This window comes from Eutrigla gurnardus (assembly GCF_963514095.1).
Source record: "Eutrigla gurnardus genome assembly, chromosome: 1".
Classification (NCBI taxonomy): domain Eukaryota; kingdom Metazoa; phylum Chordata; class Actinopteri; order Perciformes; family Triglidae; genus Eutrigla; species Eutrigla gurnardus.
The window spans coordinates 13,859,256-13,879,124 of NC_139915.1; the positions used below are offsets into that span (position 1 = coordinate 13,859,256).

Genomic DNA, 19,869 nt, shown 5'->3' on the forward strand with positions numbered 1-19,869 from the left:
GATCCCAATTGACTTTCCATTGGCATTATAGTATTGGCACGCACCTGAAGCATGTGGTCATATCAGTGACTGTAAAAGAAGAGAGGGGCAACACTTCTGGCTATAAAAAGCTCAGTGTGCTTTATTATTATTTACATTTAAACTGAGCTGAAAATATTCAGCTGAAAATAAGACAGGTGAAGGGAAATGGATGATAGCTCACCAAATAAAACAAGCGCCTGCTGCTGTTCTTTGCTATCTCTGAATACAAGCAGAATCTTGAAACAGTACTTCATATTGTAAAAAGAGCATTCATTCTAATGCCATTTTGTACATGCTGTATACAATTCATCAATGTCTACACAGTCCACAGCCGAAGTTTACAAAATGACACATGCCCCCTGCAAAAATAAACATACAAGTGATTCATTCCAAAGTGAGAAATCCACCCCTCCAAAATATTTTTTTAATACTCATTACAAATGAAAACTAATTGTAGTTCTTTATGAATGCTTGTAACTGCCATATGTTTGACAAAATTATGACATTTCAGACTCTTTTTAAGACTGATTTAGAGTCAGAGGGAAGGAGGTGTCAGGAGGTGGCTGGCCCTTATCCGTTCATCAAACAGGTACGGCAGCAGAACTGGCGGTAAAGCTTCTTCTCACAGAGACGGTTGGACTTCACCATCTCACAGAACGCCTCATCAGCTGACAGACAGACCCGAGAAGAGAATCAGCTTAATAAAAATGTTACTTTCTACTCCCTGTCTCAAGGTATAATACACAGACTCGTACAAAACAAAACTCAATCATCACTTATGAGCCAAGTGTGTGGTATGACTGTATCTACAGAGACCTGCCCTCTGCCTGTATATTCTCTATACAAGGACCACATGAGCTCTGTCAGACACAAATCGGCTGAATTTGATGGATGATATTCGGGGGTTGTTATATCGCTGCATAATTTTAAGTGCATGTGCACATAAAAGTAATATTCACCATGCTCTTCTTCTCTCTCTATATCCAATCCAATTCACTTTATTTATATAGCATGATTTTAACAAACACAGGGTTTCTAAAGTGCTGCACAACAAGATAAAATACAATAGATAACACAATAGAAACACAAAAAAGATGATAATAGAAAGCTAATGGTAATAAAATCAAATCAAATAAATAAAATGCACTGCCGGCACAGGATAAAAATATGCATGTATACACATAAAATCATAAAAGCAACACCCTACATGGTGATAGAAGTCAAAGAAAAGAGGTGAGTTTTAAGAAGAGTTTTAAAATGAGACAGTGAGGAGGCCTTTCTAATGTGCAGCGACAAGCCATTTTTGGAGTTTTGGAGTCGCATTGAATTAGTCTCAGTTAGTTGAAACTGTCCAAACATCAAATAGATCAACTAAATGACTAAGAGTTCCTCCAGTATTAGCAGCTGAGGTGCACAGCATCACCCCGGATGTGTAAAGCTGTAACATGGGTTCAAACTCACCATTATTACAGGATGCATTCACAATACAAGTCCTGCCGACCAGACTATAACCCTCTTTGCATTTGGTGCATGTTGTTCCGGGGCCACTGCAGCTCAGACAGTTTTCTTCACACCTTGAGAGACAAAGCGAGATGAAAACCAGAAGAACGGAGGGGAAATCATCAAAACCTGAACAACCAGTTGATTGTGGGTAAACAAGCAGTAAAATTGTGAGTGATTTTTTTAAAAATAAGATGGTGTGCACCAGCAAATGGTAGGTGTATAATTCAAATGAAACTCTAATAGAAGAACAGTTGATTTAACCCTTGAGGCTGACGAGGGACATTTTTAATAACTATGGATATGAGGTATTTTTTTATTGTTTTTTATTTTGTGATTTTGTGTTATTTTGTAAGTTCAACCTCAGCTCCTATATTGATTCTACACTTGACTGTGTAGCCAAAATACAGACACTCAGATCCTTCAGGACAAAAAATGTCCCAATTTAAATTAATTAATGTTAATGTTAATTTAAAAACATTGACATAGACTGCAAAACATATTCTCCTACCATTTAGTATACCCAAAATAAATTACATTTTGTTTTCATGAAACCAACAACAGTGGCATAATGGTTACCCTTTTCCAATAAGAATTAATATTTATTTCATTTATTTTGTTTGCTGGCTACAGAGTGTTTGTAATAAACATTTCACACTGAAAATCACCCACCTATGACACATCTTATGAGGGACTCCTGCTGCCTCTGCAGAGTAGAAGCCAGGAGTACAGGTCTGCACACATCTCCACTGCTGCTGCAGGTAGCCCTCTGCACACTGGATGCACTCCTCCTTACCGGGCCCTGGGAAGCACAGATAGTACTTAATGTCATGCAAGGTAAAAACCTCCCAGTCACCGTCGCCATGTTTCCATTTAATTGTAAAGTGAGTGTTAAGGGACATTTGTTAAGGGACATTTTGAAATCTTGCAAAAAAAAGAAATGTACATAAGGAGTGTTTCCTTCAACTGGATTGGAGCAAATAAACTCGGCTACAGTGTAGTTTGGTCAGAAGTTGGTGCTATGGGCAATGCATGGCTGTAATCCGCAGATAACGTGGTCAAGCATTCACACGTTATAGGAAGACACCGACAGCAGAAATAGCTGACCAATCAAAAAACTACCTCAAGTGATCATAAATCCTTTTTTTTCAATTTAGGAAGTTTTATTGAATTTTGCCGTTACATACAGATTTTTTCATGCGATACTTCAAAATACGTATAAAGGTATATGTACAACACATTATCAGCAGCACAGAGCACTTTAGAAAATATCAAAATATATTCACACCTATACCCTAATATCTTCCACATTGTCTGTCACAGGTCTGGTTTACCTCATCGCTATATTTTATTTCTGCTACTTCCGTGAAGGCAGTGTAGAAAAGGCACGTACCTGGCAACACACTACTAACCTGTACAAGTCCTACAAGAGGAATGGCATGGGCTGCAGTTCATCTCCTCCACATGGAAAAATGTCCCATTGGTGCATTTAGGAACACAAGTCATCCCTGCCAGACTATACAAATCAAACATTACAATACTTTGCTTTAAGCCGACGTTGTGATATAAATAGCAGTCTCACCTTCTTTACATACCTGTAGCCTTCGCTGCAGGAAGTGCATCTGTCTGCATACCTCAGGCATCTCATACAGGTGTCATGACACTTCAGACACTGTCTCTGATCTGACATAGACAACATGCACGGCCATCAATACAGTGGTAGAAGCAACAGTGATCAACAAGAATGTACTTAACATTTTGCATGTGCCACCTCTGAATCAGCGAAGCAGAGGCCAATGGCCTTCGACCATTTACAGGCCACCAGGAAACATTATAATTAGTCTATCATCATCATCTTTTAAACACATGGGGGTGCATGTGGACAGTGTACTGTCCTAGACCTACCATGTGGACTTCATCTGCAATAAGGGTTTTCTTTTTAAGGAGCCAGAACGGAAATCCTCAATCTATTATTCTGCTCCACCATACAAATAAATCTGCAGTTGCAGCTCAGTCTGGATCAGTGGCCTTTCAGTCCAACTGAAGACCAGGACACTACTCCAAGGTTGTGGGTCACTGTGTGCTTTCTAAGCAGCTGCACTAAGCGCACACTCACACTGATTGACTCAATTGCCCTGGACCTTCGTCATGTCTTACATGAGAAGTACCAACTTCTGCCCTCTGGGAGGCGCTTTAGGGTGTCAGGCTTCAAGAAGAATCAGTACAAGCACCCTTTTGTTCCGCGCTCTGCAACACTGCTCAACCAACCAAAGAGTAGCACGATTCAGTGATCAACCACAGGCCCTCAAAAACACTGATCAATGTGACCGTCCTCGCACAAGGCTTTGCCCTTTTTGCACTCTGCTTGAAACAAAATGACGTGTGTGTGTGGGTGTGTGTGTGTGTGGGGCAGGGTTCAACCTGTCGTGTGGAACACTTTCATTGTGGGGACCCAATAGGGGGAATTGCACGCCCCCATAATCTAAGTCATTAAATGTTAGGGTGAAGACTTAGTTTAAGGTTCTCTCTCCCTCTCTCTCTCTCGCTCTCTCCCTCTTCCTCTCTCTGTACATGACGATTGCTGAACGGTGACCTTACAGATGGTCTTGATGTGGTTTTCTTATTCTGGTGATAGAGCGTGATGAGATGCAAGATGCATTTCTGTGTGAAAGGACAATAAATTGTGATCTCTGTTATATCTTCTGAATAATGTTCCCAGTAATTGACCCACTGTTGTCGGCTATTTGTTCTGTTATTTCCTTGTGGGGTTTGTCTGTGTGGCATCTTCCCTCAGTATTACCCATCATGCCTACATAGTGATTTTAAACTAAAGTAAGTCCTGGCCATCAATCCGTCATCACCATCTCATTACTGTTGCAACTAGCTTTCGAATATGGATAATGAAAAAAAACATGATGAGTGCTAGAGACATAATTCCTAGCGTGTGTGTGTGTGCAATAATATCCATACATTTAAAATATATAAGACCATATAAACCTTTATAACTCATAACCACCCCAGCACATCCGCCGGCCAATTCCCAACAACACTGACAATATTTAAGAAACAGTCCATGGAGCAAAACTGTTTTAAAAAAAACCCAATCTATATGATATTTAATGAAAGGTCAACTGAATTTGGTCCACACTGTGGATGTGTTGACTTACTCTCATCAGCAAAGTAACCTGGGGGACAAGTATTGATGCAGCTGGAGTTGAATGTGTTGAGGTAAAGCCCCCTTCGACAGGAGAGACAATCGCCGGCCGATTGGCCAACACATCCCTCACAGCCTTTATAGCAGCGTCGACAGCGGCGAGACGCTACGTCATCGTAGTGTCCCAGTGGACAGTGGCTCACACAGGTTCTGCACACAGAAGCAGGAGGGGGCAAAGATTTATTTTACAGGAAACATATGGAGTAGCTTGTATGAACTGATCTGTATGGATTATTATTCAAGCATGCCTATGTAGATTTTTCTGAACAAAAAAATGTGTTGGAACATCAATATCAACATAAGTTTGCTAACATTATACACCCTAACTACTGATCACACAAGAATAAGCATTGCAGCAGAACCCCTTCATTACACAGATATATGCAGCCAGACGAAGTCCATAACTGTATATAGTAACAACAAACCATGGTAGAGTAGGGAATTTAAAAGACAAATACCTCCGACTTAATACAAGTCTGCAAACAGTTGGTTTGAACTAAGGTCCCGCCTCTGACCAGGCAAATAGCCAATCATCATTTAGGGTAATGGGGAGGCACCCCAGATCAGATTTCAGTGGTGGCCACTTCATGGACACGCCCCTGCTACTGTCAGGTATATTGATGATTCCTTAAGCCAACACTAAGGTGTGATGGCAAACATGTTAACAAATAATTATCTAGTCATATTTGTCGTGTTTCGGGCTTTCCGACAACCTCACACTCTGCTTTTAGCTCTGTTTTGGTCGCCCCCAATTACTGAGTATTCTAGCATTATATAATTAGATAAGGATATTTGGAGCTGTTCAGGTGGTGTAAAGTGGAGATTTTTGGTTGAAAAGGGCTGCCTGCTGCATCTAGAAACGAAGTTCATGAGAGAGTCACAACTCCACCAAAGTAATGGGCCAACCAGCACTCAGCCGAAAGAAGATAATACGCTCAGATGGGAAATTCAGAGTTGGCAAGAGTTGGACGTTCTTCTTGTCTGGCTCCACTCCCTTCTATCAACGCTTACCTGCCACTTTTCAAGCTGCCTGAACTGAAGTGGATACAGTTGAGACAGTGGTCTGAATCTGGTCCGTCACAGCCCTGGACTCCACACTCACTGTGGCATGGTCCTTGACAAACACCACATTCATTATGATCAAAAACACCATCATTAGATCAACAACATCATCACACACACACACACATACACACACACACACACACACACACACACACACACACACACACACACACACACACACACACATATACAGTATGTATATATGTGTAAATACATACTCCTTGAGAAAGTTTGATTGGCAATTCTTTGTATTTTGTATTGATTTGATTGGTTTCATTCCTATATGTTTTTTTGAACCATAACTGCAATATATATTTTGTTATTTCAGTTTAGATGTGAATGTTGGGGGGAGAAAATTGACTCCTTTGATTCTCTCACCATCGTACTCATCTTCCTCCTCCAGGATCTCCTCCGGGACTGGGACCTCCAACATCCTTGAGCGTGAGTGCTGAGCACCGTAGGGCTGGTGGGGGCTCTGAGATGTGCCATAAAGAATTAGTGTCCATTCTTTTAGGTTGCCTATGCCAAGTAAAAGTAATGATAGTGATAGAGGACAAGAACGTCAGCTTCTGTTGCAATGGTGTATCTCAAAGTGTGTGTGTGTGTTCTGTTGGACCTTACCCAGCACCTCAGGGTTGCGTAGCTTTGATGGTGAGTCAACAATCTCCAGAGTCCATGTGCCAGCTGCACTCTCACCCCAGAAATGAACCGTCATGAACTCCCAGTTCCTGAAGCCCTCATTGGAACTGTCGAACAACCTGTGGGCAAAACATTGAGGTGAACTGAAACGTGATAAAAGGCCTGGTGCTGAGGGAAATAAAAGCAGGGGACTGTTTCTTACCCACTGATGTTTGACCTTGTGGCTTCCCCAGGAATATATCAAACCAAGAGAATCAATCTACATTTCAAAAGATATTTTCTATGGTTTTATTCATAAGCATATTATGAACAATGATAACCAGCACTATGTGAATATCAACAAAGAGGATGAAGGACCAACAAGGGAAAGCCCGGCTGAAATAAACAAACCAGTTAAACTTTTAAGAGTGATTGCAGCATCTCTACTTTGACAGCAAGGACATTTGGCACAAGACAAAAAAAAAATTAAGAAGCAAGTTCTCTTAAGACTAAGAAAAAATCTATAATATCTGCTCAGATTAACACTTCAACAATGTTCCAGTTACTTTGGATAATCCACACACCTCCCTGTGAACTGTTTTCAATAGGAATAGATACAATTGGGACATTTGGTCAAACTGAACCTTTAATAAGAGGCTAATGTGGGATTCTGCAGCATGCATTGGTGTGTACAGTGTGGCTCTCACCTCCTGGCTAGTAGCTGTGATCTCGTCCCAGACGGTGACATCAGGTTGATCTCCATGTCTCCTCGTCGTGGGTGGGCAATCAGGACCTTGACTACCACATGCTCCAGGTAATCCACGTGCTGCTCAGGTTCTTCTGAACACCCAGAGGTGGTAATGCTGCTGTTCAGAGTTTGACCAGCATGGATGTACCTGGGGTAGCCAAAAGCAATTTACCTTAAGATTTTCTGACATATTTGACTTAATTTAGCCTTTAACTGCACCTTCCTGCAATTTACCTCACCTGATGCGTCGCTCAGGCCCCTGACTGCACGTGTGCTGAGGAGGAACAGTCCTCCACTTCATAGCCGCCAGCACCATGGCCTCTGCATCCACCAGGCCAAAACCATACAGGTGGCTGACTGTGAGAAAAGACACAGACTGATTAGAACACAAAGACAATGTAAAGAGAGATCTTCATCTATATATCTTTTCTACGGCTTCAGTGTTATTTAAGGTATTCCAAGTATAAAACAGTCAATGTATGTAAGTATAAGAAGTAGAATGCAGTTTGCCTCTGAGTCCCGCAGCATTGGTCTTCCAGTCATCAGCTTTCAGGTGGACTGGTCTGGATGTCTTCACAAGAAGATGTTGCACATCTCTCCATGTCAGCAAAAGGCTGCAGAAACCAGTGACACTCTTTATCTCATGTGAACTTTATCTGTGTTAGCTTTGTTAGGCCTTTGATTGTTATGACAAGTCAGTTACATTTCTTTAGTACAAGCAGGTTTGCAGAAATGCACCGTGTGTTTTTGAGTGTTCCATTGGTCAATTTTCACCTTTATAGACATTTACACATGTAGATCCAATGATACAGGAAGAGGTAAGACAGCCTTCATTGTTAACTTATGCAAAAAAGGATTAGACTGTGGGTTTCATTTTACGTTCCTTACTTGAACATCTCAGAGTCCCTTATCTTACCAGAGATGAGGTCAAATGATCTATTTTCTTGTTTTTGTTCAATAAGACAAATTCATAGAAATGGTTGATGAAGATGGAAGATAAAACACATGATGTGATAAAGACTGCTTGCATTCCTCTGACATCATGTATGTTATCTTCCATCTTAAATACTTCATGTTAATGTTTTCCTTGTGCTGTCCTCTTTGTTTTCCTTTTTTAATGCCTCCCTCTTGTAACCCCCTGTTTAAAGTTAAGCTGAAACAGCCTCAAGTATCTATCTTCCGTGAGGTATATTAAGTGAAACTGTATAGAAAGGTGGGATATAACATTAACCGTTCAATATATAATATAATATTATATATATATATATACATACACACACACACACTATACAGCCAAAAGTATTCGCTCACCTGCCTTGCATATGAATTTAGGTGACATCCCATTCTTAATCCCTAGGGTTTAATATGACGTTGGTCCACCATTTGCAGCTATAACAGCTTCAACTCTTCTGGGAAGGCTTTTCACAATGTTTAGGAGTGTGTTTATGTGGATTTTTGACCATTCTTCCAGAAGCGCATGTGTGAGGTCACACACTGATGTTGGACGGGAAGGCCTGGCTCTCAGTCTCAACTCTAATTCATCCCAAAGGTGTTCTATCGAGTTGAGGTCAGGACTCTGTGCAGACCAGTCAAGTTCATCCACACCAAACTCTCTCATCCATGTCTTTATGGACCTTGCTTTGTGCACTGGTGCACAGTCATGTTGGAACAGGAAGGGGCCATCCCCAAACTGTTCCCACAAAGTTGGGAGCATGGAATTGTCCAACATCTCTTGGTATGCTGAAGCATACAGAGTTCCTTTAACTGGAACTAAGGGGCCAAGCCCAGCTCCTGAAAAACAACCCCACACCATAATCCCCCCTCCACCAAACTTTACACGTGGCACAATGCAGTCAGACAAGTACCGTTCTCCTGGCAACCAAACCCAGACTCGTCCATCAGATTGCCAGATGGAGAAGCGTGATCCGTCACTCCAGAGAACCACTGCTCTAGAGTCCAGTGGCGGCGTGCTTTACACCACTGCATCCGCCGCTTTGCATTGCACTTGCTGATGTATGGCTTGTATGCAACTGCTCAGCCATGGAAACCCATTCCATGAAGCTCTCTACGCACTGATCTTCAGCTGATCTGAAGGCCGGAGTTTGGAGGTCTGTAGTGACTCTACAGAAAGTTGGCGACCTCTGCCCACTATACACCTCAGCATCCGCTGACCCCGCTCCGTCATTTTACCTGGTCCACCACTTCTTGGCTGAGTTGCTGTCATTCCCAATCACTTCCACTTTGTTATAATCCCACTGACAGTTGACTGTGGAACATTTAGGAGGGAAGACATTTCACGACTGGACTTGTTGCACAGGTGGCATCCTATCACAGTACCACGCAGGAATTCACTGAGCTCCTGAGAGCAACCCATTCTTTCACAGTTTGTAGAAACAGTCTGCATGCCTAGGTGCTTGCTTTTATACACCTGTGACCATGGAAGTTATTGGAACACCTGATTTACCTGAGTGAATACTTTTGGCAATATAGTGTAAATGTATATATAGAGAGATATAGATATACAAATAAATTGATTTTCTTTGTACTTTTTCAGCATATATTGGTAAATAGGTGCACAATATGACTGGGATGTGATCTAAGGGTTAAATAATGCATTTTTTTAATTTCAGCTCAACTTCAACACCACAACGCTATGATTTATGGGTAATTCAGTGCAGAGCAATAAGCCATCACAGAATTGGAATTGGGACATAGAGTTAACTAGTCACAGTTCCTGCTGTAGGTGAATTTAATCAAACATTGCCTTGAGAGGATTGTGAATATCACAGAAACAGACATTTACATGTAATGGGGATTAAAGGCTGACTAAAGATACAAGGAACAGCCCTGACAGTTCAGAGAAACCTTTTAAACATCATGTCTACAGAAAAATGGAATTCATTTTGAGAAAGGATATTTTTGGTTGTGTAACTGTGCAGAAGAGAAGAGGGGGAAACAAAGCAATGAGCCAGTAAACAGCCAGACTTAAAAAAAACATGACTGACTTGGCCTCCAGGGCAAGAGCGATGATTCCAGCCACAATGGGAGCAGAGACAGAAGTACCAGTATGACTGTCAGTGCAGCGGTGTCTGACGTCAGTGGTAACCTGCAAGGGAGCACAAACACAGTTCAGTCCCCATTTCATGAACTCTTATAGATTTGATTTTATATTGAATGTTGTATCGGTTGTCTACAGTGAGCCCATAATGTCCCAGCATGCTGATCAGGAGTTAAATTACTTATTCAGGGTTTTTCTTCTACTCCTACTTTCTCTAGGCTCTCAGTCGAAAAAAGTTTTAAAAGGTTGGAAGTAGAGGGCAAAACCAAATCTCCAGGTTAATTGTGATATCTATAAAGAGAGACTTCACATAATTTAGAAATACATTTTACACAACAATTTGACTTTTGCCAAAAAAATAATGCACACCCCTTGTTTGATACGGTTTACAGGCTCATAAAGCCCCTGAACTTGCCGGTGTAGAACTTGTAATACAGCTTTAAAATCTTTGAAGAAATTATGCAACATTTGAAATCCAGTGACAATCCAGTCTTGGATCCTTAATTACTTCAAGTTCAACTTTAAAAGCAAAGTGTTAAAGTCATCTAAGTTGCTAACTGCATTGGTAGTGATGGTAGTGATGGTAGTGATGGTAGTGACGGTAGTGATGGTAGTGACGGTAGCGAAGCCGCAATGGCAACCTGTCAATCACAGGGTTATAGTTAAGGACCATCATTTTAACAAAACAAACATCATGCTGGATTGAAGAAGACTTGAAACTAGAGATTGAGACGATAAACTCATGTTTACTATTTTCACTGAGATAACAAATCAAGTGACCATTAGGGTCATTTTCTCTTAGACTTCCATCGTTTTTCAAAGAGGAGTTGCCCCCCTATGGCCAATAGAGAGAATACACATTGAAGGCATTGAGGTTTCTGCCTGATTTTAGACTAGTAACGGCCACATCACTACATTCTTACATCTGTACAACAGCTTCCTGTTTGTGAAAATGTCGAACCTAGATCTAACTTGTGGAGTTTTAAAATAACACTGAATAATCACTGAAGTCATCAAAGAAATATGCATATGTCATTTTTGTAAAATGACTCTGTATAGTCAATCTCATCAATACTCAGACATTCTCTGTTACTGGAAGATTACATCCCCTTCCTTATTCCCATTACAAATGACTAGCTGTCAGTGAGGTCAATTACTGGAACAGTAGGGAATGTTTTTTTAAAAAAAAGATGCAGACAGGAAACACTAAAAGTCTCAAAGCTCACAGGCATTTCTTGTTTAAATAGAGTGATGGGACAGAGGGAGACACTGTATGTGGTATCTTCTCCACAAGCTGACCTGACCAGCTGAACACTGCACTGGGGAGCTGCATGAGTCTATTCTTATACACAACCCAGAACATAATATTTACACTGAGGGACACGGTGTGTGACCTGATCACGGAGAGACACGGCTGGCATCCAGATCCAAGACAGGACCCAGCACCACGTTCTCACAGCTCATCGCTAACTGCAGCACTGCTAACCGTCTGTGTGTGTTGTGAATCGAAACCATCACGATTCTTCTCTTGGTCAATATACTCTCCACATGACACACCAAGCAAACACATCCTGTGCTGTTCTTTGGCCATACAAATTTCACCTTACAACAACCTTTGTACACGCTGGCTTCATGCCTTTGGAGTGCATGCCTCACCTCACATCTCATCACTTTGGTGGACAAGAGAGTTGCTCTCATAATAATGAGATACTGATATTGTTTGTTGTAGAAAAGCTTTCTAATTTTATTTTATTTTTTTTAATTTTCTGGTTATAAACAGCTTACACAGCAAGCCACCAATAGTGTTTGGTAAATTTCCAGTCAAATGACGAGAACATAAAATCAAACACAATACGACTCAAAGCTTCAGTGATGTGGCTTGTTTGCTTCAGGCTTACAAGTGCCATTGTCGCAGGTTGTCATTTCTTATTTTTGATTGGTTGCTAAGCCTCAAGAGGGCGAGTCTTACATCATAGGAGCGGGGGCACCAGAGGGAGGAAGAGTAGAGATATGCACCCGTTCTCTCCATTCATTCAGACCAACTGACGCAACATAAGGAGTAACAAAGTCCGTTTAGGGAGGAAGTCAGGATGGATGGTTGGGTGAAACAAACACAGGACTTTGATCCAGGAGACAGCTGTTTGTGTCCCTGTCAACATGACCTTATTTCACTATATGTTACTTTTGTTCTGTATCTTCTGTACTTATCAACCTTGTTTTAAGTAACAATCCCAAACCACAATCTTTTCTAACCAAATAATTGTGTTGCCTGGCTCATAGCACTGTTGTTCTTAAGGTATGTTTGCTGAACAGCTACTACTTTACTCAGACAAGGACCTAACACTTGTTTCTATTTTTTAGCTCTTACTTTATCGGCAATGATATGCCGTGGTTTCTTTCTTTTACTTATTGTAATTCGCTTTGGACAAAAGTGTCTGCTAAATGCCCTAAATGTAAATGTAAATGCCTAAACGTAACCAATAAACCTCAAAAAGTAAAGCTACACTGGAAGTATATTTTCTTTATTTTGACACTATGCATGAAGAAGTCCCTACAGCATCACAGTTTAAAAGCGTCTGTATTTTAGTTATGAGTGAGAATGTGTTGATATGGATGCTTAAGAAAAATGCAAAGGAAACCTTTTGTTAATCATCATGGACAATGAATGACAACCAAAGGCTCGTTGTCACAGTTGATAAAATGTATGCAGTACTCACAATCTTCCGCTCGTTAAAATCTCCACTGCTGTACGTTGTGGCCATGATGGAGCTGCAGACCTCCAGGTACCAGGGCTTGTTTCCGTTCTCTGTGGTGCTGGAGATGGAAATGGTGTAGATACTGCTGGTGTAACCGTCACATGAACAGTGATCACCCTGCCGACCTCCGTTACCTGACGCCCAGACAAAAATGGACCCCAAGCCTTTGCGGCCCTGTGTGAGACGTGATGCAGTGCTGTGATTCCATTCAGACATCAATCCATACAAGCGTAAGTCTGCTCAGAGAAATTCTGTTCTTTTCATTGTGATTGATCAAACCTTCTTGATGCCTTGCTCAAAGGCCTGCTTAGTTAGCAGCCCCGGGCCATCCACTGTCTTGCCATCATCTTTTGGTCCCCAGCTGGCACTGTAGATGTCGATGTAGTCAGGTCGGATTCCCAGGGACTTGGCCTCCACCAAATCAGTCACATCACCGTCCAGCATCCGGATCCCTGTGTACAAGGAGACATATCCCAATCCATCAAACTCATTCCACATGGAATGTCAGGCACACAGGTTCCTCGTATCTTCATCAGATTACACAGAGAATTGATGATCACTAAAGAGCTGAAAGCAGCATTTACACAAAATAACAATCAACAGCTCCAGCAGAGGACCCCAAACTTCCCTTTCCCGGGCCACATTAGCCAACCCTGACTGGGGAATCCCGAGGCCTTCCCAGGCTAGTGTGGAGATATAATCTCTCCACCTAGTCCTGGGTCTTCCACATGGCCTCCTCCCAGCTGGTCGTGCCTGGAACACCTCCCAGAGGGAGGATCCTTACTAGATGCCTGAACCAACTCAGCTGTCTCCTTTCAATGCAAAGGAGCAGCGGATGTACTCCGAGTCCCTCCCGGATGACTGAGCTTCTCACCCTATCTCTAAGGGAGATGCCAGTCACCCTCCATGGCACCATGGCCTCAGATTTAGAGGTGCTGAGTGCAGCCCTGCATCTTCAAGTAGGCTTAAAGGGAGGCTGAGTAGTGTGATTCCCCTGTAGTTGGTACACACTCTCTGGTCCCCCTTTTTGAACAGGGGGACCACCACCGTGGTCTGCCACTCCTTAGGCACTGTACTTGACTTCCATGCAACATGACTTGACGTGTTCTCCAAGTCAGCCCCTCCACCACCAAAGCCTTCAGCATTTCTGGATGGATCTCAATAACAGTAGAGAGCTCTACCTCCAATATGAGCATTAAAGGCGATCCCAACGGTACAATGGGAGTTATTGGCCACCGCTGCAACTTCTCCAGCACACCGAGTTCCATGTCTACATGTAAACAGAGAGCAAAGACAGAAATTAAAGCCTGACACATGGGTATCTGTTTCAAAACCACGTTACATTAGTAGTAGGGATATCTGAAATAAAATGACCAGCCAGTGTAAATTCAAGTCAGAAGGCGTGTTTTTATAAATTATATCAACACTGTTTTCACTCCCAGTGTGTCAAATACTGTAGTTTGGTCAGTGCTCCTCAGCCTCAGCGTTTAGCGTTTGTATCGGACGCACCGGGTTCACAGCTAACTCCAATGCAAATACATCAACATCCTTGCTACTCGCCCAGAGCAACTGACTTGGTATAAACTGCAAGATAGTCCACACAGGGCATGTGGGAGCGGTGGTGCGAGGGTCAAACAATCACAGGACTTTCAGCTAGGAGACCGCTGTTCCTGTCCCGTGGGAAACTAAAAGTATGACAGTTGTTAGTTCCGTGAGCTCTCAGTGTTGTCAATCGTGAGTTGTTAAGTCGGTCAAGTTCAAATCAACCACACGCAGCAGTGTTTTGCTGCCTAAGCTTAACTTCCTGTGAAGATGGAAGTTTATTTTGGGAAGACAAGACATGCGACTACATTGATACGTCCACAACTGAACTGAAGGGTTCCTAAGGCCGCATAGTTTGAAGCTAAGGGGCCGTGACCAAGTTGCAGTATTTGGCCAATCACTGCATGACGTGGGCATGAAAGTTACAGAAACTATAAAAAGGATTTAAAATTTCAACATATTATCGTGGAATGTCACAAGGTGAAGGCATCAGTGTTCTTTCTTTCTTACATGTTTTCATTGCGGGAGTCATACCGCGGTGTAGGGTCGTGGTCATTCCCATTGACATCATAACTTGCTAGGTGGTCCTAGAGAAATGATAAAAACAACAGAAGAAAAGGAATCAAACAGGTGACGCTGAGGCAGAGAAAAATGCTCTGTGACAGAAGCTTCTTTCTCAGTTTTTGTAGAGATGATTTGCAGCCAAACATGGGTTGCAAACTAAGGGCAACAGCCTATGATCTCAAATGTGACACTGAAATTCACAGGACATATTTTCATTTTCAACTGTGTCCATATTTGGAGATAGTGCATACATAGTTCTGAGCCAGATCAGGGTGGTTCCTCTCGATGCCATCATCCAGTATGGTGACCACCACGTTCTTGCCGGTGTAGCCCCTCTGCCAGGCGGCCAGGATGTTCATCTCTGAGCGACAATGGCTGCTCTTATCATTACAGTGCTGAAAAGAAACATGGCAGACAAGACTGTTTTATTATGTCTCATCAACATGGAAACGGCAGGATGAATGATTCAGTGTTCTTTACTTACAATGTACCACATGTTGGACCATTTAGGGTCATTGAAATGAAGAAAACCTGGGTCACTTGGGGCAAATCTCTTAACTCTGGGTTTTACTACCTGCTGCTGAGCCCAGTCCACCTGGGAATGCAAATGGAAAGAGCAATATAAATCAGTTCCAAGGGAAAAAAGAGCCACACGGTTTGCTGTAGAAATTTAGTCAAGAACTTGGATCTCAAAAATCAAAATGAATTTATTTGCAGATACAGGGGTATACACACACACTCAAACACACACACACACACACACACACACACACACACACACACACACACACACACACACACACACACACACACATACACACACACTTCAGATCTGTGTTGGAGAAAAGCCTGAGTTTGACATATCTTATAGGCTTGAATAAAGGATTTAATTGTAAATGAAATTCCTCAATCGACCATCACATGACTTGTATCTTTCTCTCTTATTTTTTAATTTGCTCTACTGGAGGAGGGAACATGTCTAAACAGCCACCTGAAACTCAGTCTAAGAGGAGTGAACCTGTTTCCTCTTATAAACCCAATTTTCATTGATTGTTGGGTGTAACTGCACAAAATATATGGAATTGTCTTATCATTTAAGTAAGAAAACACAGGCCATGCTTTTTACATCATGCGTGGCAGACAGCATTTTCCCTATAAAAAATGAAATGGAAAAATCTACAGAAATATGTGAACTGCTGGCAATAATACTCTAAACTATGTCCAATGTTGGCAGGTCTGCTTGAAAGGCTTCAGACAAGAGTAAACATGATTTTCATGTGACCATAAATCTCCTCTGTTGTACATTTTGATTCCGCTTGAAAGAAAGTGATCCAAGTCTCACCTCAGGATCCATATGGATGAAGCTGTGAGGCCCCTTGAACGAGTATGCAGCTCTGCGAACCACTCTGCTGTGGTGGAAATGGTAATGGTCCTCCAAATTTCCTACCTGATCAAACACATCCAGCAACAACGTCAATGACAACAGCCACACTGAAAGGTTAGAAATGCTCAATATTCTGCTGTTGTCTAAATGTGGTCTCACTCATTAAAATAAAAAGATAAACGCGATACCACAAAGTGCTCTACACTCAAAACACATTTGGGCCATCTGTATATGATATCACTCAATAAATATTTATGTTCTTTTTCAACTGTGCACCAAAAATGTGAGCAAGATTCTCAGCACATGTGCATAGCTGGCACACTGCAATCACTGCTGTTCCCCTTCTCCCTACCTCCCACCGCTTTCCTCTTGTCTCACTGACTTTCACTGAGGCAACCTTAAAGTCCAGCTGGAATGAAAAATGCCTTTTTGATCGCTTTTAGATCACATCCTTGATCATATTGTGCATCAATTTAATAATATAAAGATTTAAAAAAAATTAAATATTTGTATTTTTGTATCAAAATGTATGTGCCTTCATCAGTTACTACCAACCAATTTCAACCCATAATATCATGACATCCAATCATTAATCAATCTGTAAATTCAGCTCTGCACAGATCTAGAGGTTTATGGATCACGCTATGTGCACATCCACTCCTACAGGTGCAGGATAAAAATCTAAAGAGAAGGAGCAGCTCATGAAATTCTAATAAAGGAATGTTTCAAAATCTGTGCGAACACCAAAACTAAAACACCCATCATCTCAATATAGACTCTGCACATAAAGAAACACTTACAAGAGGACTGTGCAGAACATATGTTATACACATTGTTGCACTTTTATTAAACTGATTTTAGTTGAATATGTAATTTAAAGGTGCAGTGTATGGGATTTGGTTGCACATAATAACCAAACTGGGCTGCACGGTGGTGTAGTGCGTAGCACTGTCGCCTCACAGCGAGAGGGTCCCGGGTTCCCGGTTCGGGTTCCTTCTGTGTGGAGTTTGCATGTTCTCCCTGTGTATAAGCATGGATTCTCTCTGGGTTCTCCGGCTTCCTCCCACAGTCCAAAGACATGCAGGATGGGAATAGGTTTATTGAAGACTCTTAATGTCCCGTAGGTGAATGTGAGTGTGAATGGTTGTCTGTCTCTACATGTCAGCGCTGCGATGGACTCGCGACCTGTCCAGGGTGTAAGCACGTAGAACTAAGGTAGCCAATGTGAAGGACCGTATCTAGAGCTGTTTGGTTTGTACGTTCTACTGTTTCCCTTCAATAACCGCACAAATTAAAGGTTGAGTAGGTGATTCTATAGATACACTTTCATTTGAAATCCTCGTAACATACCGATAGCCATCAATACATGAAAGGCTCTGACATAAAACATTAATAAATGTCATCTGTGACCCTGTCCAATCAAAAAAGTTGGGCCACAGAAAAAAAATGGGATGGCCTGCGCGTCTGTCAATGCTTACTTCCTGATTGTACTCGTTTTGGGGTTCTGGGGAAGCGGCTTTAAACAGAGGTCTGAACAAAGTCTCTGTGGTTTTTCCAAATTACCTACTCTGCCTTTAAAGGTGTAATATGTGACATTTGTTGGTTGCTCTTTGTAAACATTCAAAGTGAATGAGAGAGAGAGAGAGAGAGAGAGAGAGAGAGAGAGAGAGAGAGAGAGAGAGAGAGAGAGAGAGAGAGAGAGAGAGAGAGAGAGCAGCAACCGTTATTAAGAGAGGGAGCAGCATCAGAGAGAACAAATAAATAAAACGTTCATTTTTTAATTGTTCATCGTGGTTATTTTAATTAATGCACAGAGACACTCACACCTATTTTAGATGAATGCAGCCGATGGGCAGGCTCCATCCTGTCCTCTGTGTGTGTGGTTCAGAGGAGAGAGAGTTGCATGGTGAACAGAACATGCACATAAAAGCATGCAGCGATGTAACAACCTAGTGGCTCCCAAACAAACAGTAGCCTAAAGACCTTTTCTAACGTCACATTGTTTCATACAGCAGTGACATCACAAACATATAGCACTAATCCTAGCCTACTTTTACTATTACCGGTGTGCCACAAAGTGACCATGAGGCAAACTACACATCAAGAGGAATGAACTGTGCCATTACCTGTCCAAAGTTTACATATCCATATTTGACTGCGATGCTGTCAGCTCGTTGCGGACCACCTGCGATCCGCACTGCCCAGTGGTTTGTATAAACGTCCCCAAGGCTCGACGCCGCCGGGAGCCAATGAAACACAATGAAAAGCAGGAATAAAGTCATCCTGACAAAGTTTCGCAGCGAAGTGTCGGATCTTTGGCGCAGCTGTCAGACAACGTTTGTCATAAACCCACCGTGTTGTGGTGACGAGAAGTCCCGGTGAAACTCACTGTCTAGTAGAAACCGCGGCGCGTATGTGGGATCAGAAAATAGAGCCGCAGCACTGCAGCAGGAGCGGCAGCGGCGGCAAGAGCGGCAACGGCGGCAGGAGCGGCGGCAGCGGAGGTCACAGCAGGATACATTTGGGGTCAGATCAGCGCCCTCTGTAGACCTGCATGGACGTTGGATCCACAGTATGACGGGGGGACAAGTCCCATCCACTTGTTTAAGTCAGGTTCCCGTTCTGATCAATAACAGCTGACTGGTCCTCAAAAGGATGTTGATTTATGTTAATTGAGAAAAAATAGCTCTAAATAGAAGCTCAGCTGACGCTTTTAGCACGTATTACTTGTTAGTTATTATTAATGGGAATGGGAAATAATATAATACTTCAGGAATAACGGGGATGTAGTTTCTCCCTTAACTCATTGATTTGATGACATCATCAGAAATTGCAATTGCATGCAAGCATAAAAAGATCCTCTAAATAAGTCATGGAATCAATTTGTACTTTATACTTTTAGCTTGTTAATATCCTCAAATCTGACAGGAGCTAACCACTTTACAAAATTGACCCATATTTCTGTCTCCTGCTACATCCAGATAAAAGCATCAAAGAATACAAGAATTGATATTTACTGTTAACATAATTCCAGGGAAGGACCCCGACCCCCATTAAGTTGTCCCCCACACATTTATTTTGCTTCTGACACATGCCTGCTGCAGTGATCAATCACACTCGTCATATAAGGATATTGTATGCACTGTTGGCACGTCTGCCACTTAAGGTGTCTTTACATTGGAAGGCAGTTAACCAGGGTAACAAAAATAATTCATCTACAACTGCTGAACAGTTATTTATTTATTTTTTGTTTTACTTTTTTTAATTGGTGTTTTATAGGTTTTTTAGAATATCTATTTTGCCATTATTAGTTTTTTATTTTATTTCTGATTGGCTGTGATTGGTTTACGAACTGTGATTGGATTAGCTGTGACGCTACATACATGTGTCAAACTTCAG

At 41.9% G+C, this 19,869-nt stretch overlaps 1 protein-coding gene across 1 annotated transcript; it reads right to left on the bottom strand.

The window, feature by feature from the left end:
• Window positions 1-94: 94 nt before the first annotated feature.
• Window positions 95-19,140, bottom strand: pcsk6 (proprotein convertase subtilisin/kexin type 6). The gene is made up of 21 exons (XM_084017500.1): window positions 18,597-19,140; window positions 16,429-16,533; window positions 15,571-15,681; window positions 15,338-15,481; window positions 15,033-15,109; window positions 14,162-14,250; window positions 13,260-13,432; window positions 12,942-13,154; window positions 10,172-10,272; window positions 7,677-7,780; window positions 7,406-7,523; window positions 7,126-7,314; window positions 6,422-6,558; window positions 6,179-6,319; window positions 5,747-5,849; window positions 4,689-4,885; window positions 3,117-3,204; window positions 2,934-3,037; window positions 2,194-2,323; window positions 1,483-1,595; window positions 95-689 (listed from the first exon to the last, which is right to left on the bottom strand). Exons 1-21 carry the CDS (start codon window positions 18,750-18,752, stop codon window positions 592-594), a joined length of 2,691 nt encoding a protein of 896 aa, XP_083873626.1. The 5' UTR covers window positions 18,753-19,140; the 3' UTR covers window positions 95-591.
• Window positions 19,141-19,869: the final 729 nt, after the last annotated feature.